General features: G+C 37.7%; 1 protein-coding gene across 1 annotated transcript in view; it reads left to right on the top strand.

Annotated features, from left to right (window-relative positions):
* LOC107698911 (runt-related transcription factor 1-like) overlaps positions 1 to 3,594 on the top strand; it is a 20,206-nt gene extending 16,612 nt beyond the window's left edge. The window contains exons 5-6 of the mRNA XM_016500046.1: positions 1,190 to 1,315; positions 3,017 to 3,594. Of these exons, the coding sequence (XP_016355532.1) occupies positions 1,190 to 1,315; positions 3,017 to 3,531 (641 nt within the window). The 3' untranslated portion in view covers positions 3,532 to 3,594. The remainder of the gene's footprint in view (positions 1 to 1,189; positions 1,316 to 3,016) is intronic.
* The last annotated feature ends 4,708 nt before the right edge of the window (positions 3,595 to 8,302 follow it).

Raw genomic sequence — 8,302 nt, forward strand, 5'->3', positions numbered from 1 at the left:
GTGTCTGTGTCTGTGTGTGTGAGCCCAGTAAAAAATGAGTCCCGCTTGCACCGGATGCCGAATCCGCCTCCAGCCACCCACCCAGCCATGTGTGACTCCTGCTCCAGATCACAAACCCTGAGTCTCGGGAGGGAGGCAGGAAAAGAGGGGGTTTCTGGGGGGCCTGGCAACGGGCCGCGCTCTGGCTGCACTTGAAACGGGCTGCACACTCTTTGGCCGCTGTGCATAATTTGCTTCCTCTCTGATGGCTCTCCCTCCCCTTCTGTCTGAAGTCTGCAGGCGATCGGCGAGCGTTTATTAGACCGCGGGGAGAGAGAGAGACTCATACTGAGAGAATGTCTTCTCCTCCTCCTGCTCCTCTCACTCCATTATTCAGTGTCCTCGAGTTTATCTGTATTACAGATCCTGTTTTAATACTCTACTGATTTTGATTGGTATGTACCCTGCCATTCAAAAGCGTTTTAAAGAAATGAATACTTTTATTCAGTAAGGATGCACTAAATTTATCAAAAGTGACAGTAGAGACATTTCTAATGTTTCAAAAGATTTCTATTTCAAATAAACGCTGTTGTTTTGAATTTTCTATTCATCTGTGAATCCTGAAAAATAAAATGTATCAGTTTCCACAAAAACATTGAGCAGCACAACTGTTTTCAACACTGATAATAATCAGAAATGTTTCTTGAGGAGCAAATCAGCATATTAGAATGATTTCTGAAGATCATGTGACACTGAAGACTGGAGTAATGATGCTGAAAATACAGCTGCGCATCACAGAAATAAATTACATTTTAACACATAATCACATAGAAAACAGCTATTTTAAATAGTAATAATATTTCACAATTTTACTGTATTTTTGATCACAAATACAGCCTTGGTGAGCATAAAAGGGACTTTTGAACAATAGCGTAAATACCATAGTGCATTAATATAACAATCATTTATTATATTATCATCTGATACCAACACTGCACTGTTTTTAAGGGATGTGAACATGTGAGTTTACTGGACGGAAAAACTGTAATGCATAAAACGTGTGTGTGTGTGTGTGTGTGTGTGTGTGTGTGTGTGTTCTCAGTTCTCAGCCATTAATAATATTTCTGTACTTTTGAGTGTATATCTTGGATTTGCTAGTGAAATGGAGTGGTCATAAAGTCATTTATTGAATATGAATGTTTGGTTTCAGATTCTAGGCAGATGCAGACGTCTCCGTCCTGGTCGTATGAGCAGTCGTACCCTTACCTGGGTCCCATCTCCACCCCAGCGGTTCACCCCGCCACACCCATCTCCCCCAGCCGCAGCGCTATACACTGTGAGTTCCACCATGCTGCAGGGACACTTATTTGGTACTTTTTGTGAGAAAATATAAATATAAATCGAATTAATACTTAAAAAAAATATATATATATTGTACTCCAATGATTATGTGTTTTATTAAATAAGTTGACATTAAATAAGTATTTAAATAATTAAATAAATATTGCTTCAGTTATCAAACTCTTAATAAAATTAAGTGTCTGATTAATAAATTAATAAATTATTAATATTAGAAAACACCATTAGTTGATCTCTAATCAGTATTCCATTCAGGTAGCTGATATAAACATGCTAAAGAACAGTATATGCCATAAATTAACATAATTAATAATTACATATAACTAAATCAAAGGTTCACCATTAGATTAAATTTCCATTCTAGACCAAAATTTGCAACCGTGTTATTTTAGTATTGTTTATATACTATAATAGTTTTGTATATATACTGTATATATATATATTTTTTTACTTATTTAGTTTAAATTCTAGTTCATTTTCAGCTCTGAACTCTTACTAAACGACGACTACTGACTCATTTGGGCCTGTCTTTAAAGGGTTAGTTCACCCAAAAATGAAAACTCTGTCATTAATTACTCACACTCATGTCGTTCCAAACCCGTAAGACCTTCATTCATCTTCGGAACGCAAATTAAGATATTTTTGTTGAAATCCGAGAGCTGTCTGACCCTGCATAGACAGCAATGCAACTGAAATGTTCCCAGGTCCAGAAACATAGCAAGGACATCGATGAAATAGTCCATGCGACATCAGGGGTTTAACCGTAATGTTATGAAGCTATGAGAATACTTTTTGTGAGCAAAGAAAACAAAAATAATGACTTTATTCAACAATTCCTCTCCTCCTCATCCCTTATGCTGTGGCGCACCGCCATTGGTTAGAGAGTCATAGATATATATACGTAGATGCCTCATTAGCGACTGTTTCTATGGGCCGCAATACGTAAGCCATGCGCCATTTTTGGAACGGTCTGCGAACCATCAAGCGCAAGTTGACTGTGTGCGTCTACCACAGCAAGTTATACGCATGCATATCTTTGACTTTGAATATTCATTTATTATTATGGTGAATGATGTCAAGTTGACGGTTCCAAAATGGCGGGCGCGTCAGCATATCTGGAGTGGTCGAATATGGCATCTATACATATCTATGGAGAGAGTATCACGACGCATGCGCTCGCTTCCGCTTCATGTAAACAACGCATCCGCATGGTGCTGATGCTTACGTCAACACGGACATGCATCGTTTATGTGAAGCGGAAGTGATACTCTCTCCACAACGGCGGCATGCCACAGCATAAGAGATGAGGAGGAGAAGAATTGTTGAATAAAGTCGTTATTTTTGTTTTCTTTGCTCACAAAAAGTATTCTCTTAGTTTCGTAACATACGGTTAAACCCCTGATGTCGCATGGACTATTTCATCGATGTCCTTGCTATGTTTCTGGACCTGGGAACATTGCCGTTGCATTGCAGTCTGTGAGGGCTCAGAGAGCTCTCGGATTTCATCAAAAATATCATAATTTGTGTTGTGAAGACAAACGAAGGTCTTACTGGTTTGGAACAACATGAGGGTGAGTAATTAATGACAGAATTTTCATCTTTGGGTGAACTAACCCTTTAATTGTCCAAAGGAGTTTTTTTAACTATATAACCAATCGAGTGTTTTGTGTTCCTGCAGGTCCAGATCTGACGGCGTTCACTGACCCTCGCATGGGTCTGGAGCGTTCCTTCCCATCACTGCCCTCGCTCCCAGACGGCCGTTTCTCGGACCCGCGTATGCCGTATCCCACCGGAGCATTCACATACACACCCACGCCCGTCACCAGCGCCATCGGCATCGGCATGTCGGCCATGAGCAGCCCGGCGGGCCGCTATCACACGTACTTACCACCGGCGTACCCCGCGGGCTCCTCGCAGGCTCAGGCCGGCCCCTTCCAGCCCGGCTCGTCCCCGTATCACCTGTACTACAGCAGCGCCGCTGGATCCTACCAGTTCTCCATGATGCCAGCCGGAGGAGGAGGAGGAGAGCGCTCGCCCCCGCGCATCTTACCGCCCTGCACCAACGCCTCCACAGGCTCCGCCCTCCTGCACCCCTCGCTGCCCAATCAGAGCGAGGTGCTGGTGGAGGCCGAGGGAAGCCACAGCAGTTCGCCAACCAGCCTGTCGGTGGAAGCCGTCTGGAGGCCATATTGACGCTCGCTTGACCAATAGGAGGAGGCAGGGCCGGATTTACACATAGGCATTCTAGGCACGGGCCTTTGCTCGCTTGTCCAGGGGGGCCCAAACACAATGAAGAGATATATAATACTTTTGTTATGCGATGGGCTATCTACAACAGTAAATGGGCGAATGTGACCCTGGACCACAAAACAAGTCATAAGGGTCAATTTTTCCAAATTGAGATTTATGCATCATCTAAAAGCTGAATAAATAATTTTTGGCATAAAAGAAAAATGGATAATTTTGACCCATACAATGTATTGTTGGCTATTGCTACAAATATACCTGTGCAACTTGAGACTGGTTTTGTGCTCCAGTGTCACATATAATATTTTTGTTGTACTATGGGCTATCTACAACAGTAAAAGAACCAAAACCCCAGAAGACATTGAGCAAATAAATATGTGACCACAAAACCAGTCATAAGGGTCAATTTTTTTTAATTAATAAGCTGAATGTATGCAATAAGCTGAATGAATAAGCTTTCCATTGATGTGTGGTTTGTTAGGATCGGACAATATTTGTCCGAGATACAACTATTTGAAAATCTGGAATCTGAGTTGTCCAAATGAAGTTCTTAGCAATGCATATTACTAATCAAAAAAAGTTTTTATATATTTATACAGTAGGAAACATGATCTTTACTTAATATCCTAATGATTTTTGGCATAAAAGAAAAATGGATTTATTTTGACCCATACAATGTATTGTTGGCTATTGCTACAATTATACCTGCGCAACTTGAGACTGCTTTTGTGCTCCAGGGTCACATATAACAAATAATAGGCTAAAAAATGACAAACTATTTCCATGTTTTCCAACTTTTTTATGTATGGAAATCACGCTGTCACAGTACAGATACGCACTCGCGCTCACACGCAGAGACGTGAACAGAAACTTGTGTGTACCGTGAATTTATGAATAAGCGAGGTTCTTGAAGCAGTTCAACTTACCGATTCGCTATTAGTAGACGCTGCTGCTGAACCCTGCTGAGAGACGCACAGACGCAGGTATTCACACACGGTTAATCTCTCTCTCTCTAATAATTAGCCTGCATATCAATGGCTCAAGCCTCTGTTATTAGCTCTAAAATTGCATTTTGGAATTTGCAATGGAAGGTTTGGGATGAGGTGCGTAAGAAAGTAGTTCAACACACACAAGATTTCAGGACGGAAACATGACAAATATCTTGAAACACATCTTCTGAACAATGTCTTGAGGTGTGGTTGTGACTCTAGGCCGTTAAAATTATTCAAGAAATAATGCACTCCCGAAGTGGTAATGTGGCCACGACGCCGGAGCCTAATCAAACAAATTAAGAACTACATTTGATCTTTATTGACTGAACGCAAGCACTTATTGCGATAGAAAACACTGTAACGGTTTCCACTGATTACAAAATATTTTTGTTCGCTGGGGTGATAATATGTGACCCTGGAGCACAAAAGCAGTGTTAAGTCGCTGGGGTATATTTGTAGCAATAGCCAAAAATACATTGTATGGGTCAAAATTATCAATTTTTCTTTTATGCCAAAAATCATTAGCATATTAAGTAAAGATTATGTTCCATGAAGATATTTTATAAATGTCCCACCGTAAATATATCAAAACTTAATTTTTGATTAGTAATATGCATTGCTAAGAACTTCATTTGGACAACTTTAAAGATCGGAAACATGACAAATGTCTTAAAATAAATCATCTGAACAATGTCTTGAGGTGTGGTTGTATAGGCCGTTAAAATTATTAGAGAAATAATGCACTCCCGAAGTGGTAATGTGGCCACGACGCCGGAGCCTAATCAAACAAATTAAGAACTACATTTGATCTTTATTGACTGAACGCAAGCACTTATTGCGATAGAAAACACTGTAACGGTTTCCACTGATTACAAAATATTTTTGTTCGCTGGGGTGATAATATGTGACCCTGGAGCACAAAAGCACTGGTTTTGTGGTCCAGGGTCACATATATTAATAGGGACGGGGGGCCCAAAAATTAGTTTTGCCTATGTCACGATAAGAGGTAAATCCGGCCCTGGGAGGAGGGCAGCTGAATGAGGGGGTTTCTGATTGGACTCGACGGACGGACTTTTGTTTTTCACAGCGCAGCATGAGACTCGTTTGTTTTTTTAAAGTTGTGGATAGTTTGTATTGTTATTATTAATATTATTGTTATTGTTATTATTATTACTGTTGTTTGTCTCGTCATCACTGTACAACTTTGTTCATCAGTGCCAGATATGTTTAATGTCAAAAAAAAACTCAAGGCCGGAAACAGACTCTACGCAAGTACTCGAACGCTTAGCCGACGTGACGCAAGAAAATGAACACAATTTTGGTGTTAATAAATGCATGTAAGAATAACAGTCCCACCAAACGAAAAGAAAATATATTTGCAACTATCTAGACTTTGCATAAATATGGTATAATAAAATAAAATATTAATAATGCATTTTAGTTTTTTCACTGTACTCTAATGATTACTTATTGTTATATTTCTTGCTTTTGTTATTCTGACAATAATTCAATATTTAAATAAATTTTGCTTCAATTATCAGACACTTCATAAAATAATTACTATCAAAAAGGCAACAGCTGCAAATTATCATTGCATAAATATAATGCTATATGCCATAAATTAAAATCATTAATAAAATATTCATAATGCATTTTATGTTTTGTTTTGTTTGTTGTAGTTTAATGATTGCTTATTTAATTTCTGTTTTTGACAGTGTTAATATTTAATAAATATTTCTTCAGTTATCAGGCACTTAAAAATCATTAATATCAGAAAACAATATCAGTTGATATAAACATGCAAAACAGCTTTACATAAATACAATGCTATATGCTGTAAATAAAATGCATTATTAATATTTTATTATTTTATTTTTATTGTAGTCTGGTTGTTTTATTACTGCTTTTTGACAATAATAATATAATATTGAAATAATAAATATTGATTTAGTTGTCAGACAGTTCCAATTCCATTCAGGTAACTGATATAAACATGCAAAATACCTTTGTAAAAATTATTTTAAAAATAATCACAATGCATTTTGTAGTCTAACGATTACTTATTGTTCTTTTTGTTGCTTTTTGATAATTATAAATAAATATTCAAACATTATTAAATAAGATAAAAATAAGTCAAATATTGGCTGAGTTATTAGACATGTAACTCACAAAACAATGAGTTGATCTCTATTTAGTATTCCATTCAGAACATGATATAAACATGTTGGCTAACTTAAGTTGCTCAGTTCTTTTCTGTAGTTGACCATAGAAGATGATTTACTCGAATGTCCGTCTACAATCTCGTGCATTGCATTCCGACAAATTTCTGAATGTAACGATGCATGAAATTGATCTTGTTTGTGTTGAACCTGTGTAGAGTCTGTTTCAGGTCTAGTACTTTTAAACTGATCCGCAATGAAGAATCCAAATGCGATCCGTTCACGATTGAATGGCGTGAATGGGTCGACAGATGCTCAGTAAGTTTGACTGTGGTTCCTGCAGTGGAAGTGAAGAAAGCGAAGCCTCTGCCGGCGGCGACTCGCTCTGAAGAGCTTCAGCAGACTCTTTACATTTCCAGGTTTACGAGACTTCGCCCGGTCACTGCCTTTCACGCTCGTTCTCTCCGCTAGATTTACAGTGAATTCAAGCTTTCCGACTGATGCGCTCATGTCACGGATCGCTGGATGGGAGATGGGAGAATCATGGACCTGATAAAGACTCACACACTCGACACGGTTCTCAACCTCCACTATTGTGAAACGAGCAAAACCTTTTGAAATGCAGCTTCATTTTTTCCTTTTGTCCCTTTTCAACATTTCTTTGGAGAATATAACACTTTGTTGTGAAGAAACTGCTTATTTCTATATCATGTGTGCTGTGTTTCTTTCTTATTAGTGGTGTGTTCAGCGTTTGCAATAATCTACCCTGATGGTATCATACTGTAGTTCATTATTACATTCACATAACAAAGTACATACACTGTATGTAATCCAGTTATCATAGTACCTGGTCCAAAAAATGTAATACCATAGTACTTTTTTCATCTTAAAGAGACCATTGCAATTGCTGACAATGTTTTGCACAGGCAAGCAACACTCCAGTTTCCTTCCGAAAGTGATTTGCTACTGAAGCACTCAAAACTATCGTTTTAAGGCCAACGTGAAATCAAAACTGGCTCAAATTGTATACACCTTCCCTTACCAAAAAGTAGTATACTTCAAGTTTATTTTATTAAGTAAATTCAAGTATATTTTTAAGTATACTTTATGTAGCAAGTATACAAATATCAGTGTACTAGTAGTATACTTGTAAGTGTACTATTTCAATACTCCTTGGGACTAAATTGGCCCACTTTCTAGTATATAAAAGTATACTTTAAGTATAACAGTAGTAAACTTTGAGTACACAACTAGTTTACAACAATATTTTTAGCTTGTACTGCAACTATACTAAAAGTGAACTTATATGAATACTGATAGTTTTCTAATTAAATACTTGTAGTAGCATTTTTAGTACACTAGTCTTAGTAAACTGCTAGTTTAGTAGTTTTATACTGCAAGTATACTCGTACGTTTTCTTTAAGTGAACTTTACATCATACTTTAAGTATACTACTATGTCCCTATTTAGGTATTAATTTGTATATATTTTGTTACATGAATATCTGAACATAAAAAACATCAAAAGAACAGGGTATCTGCTTGTAAACAAAAACATTTTATTCTA

This window comes from Sinocyclocheilus anshuiensis, unplaced genomic scaffold (genome assembly GCF_001515605.1).
Source record: "Sinocyclocheilus anshuiensis isolate Anshui unplaced genomic scaffold, SAMN03320099.WGS_v1.1 scaffold1854, whole genome shotgun sequence".
Lineage (NCBI taxonomy): Eukaryota > Metazoa > Chordata > Actinopteri > Cypriniformes > Cyprinidae > Sinocyclocheilus > Sinocyclocheilus anshuiensis.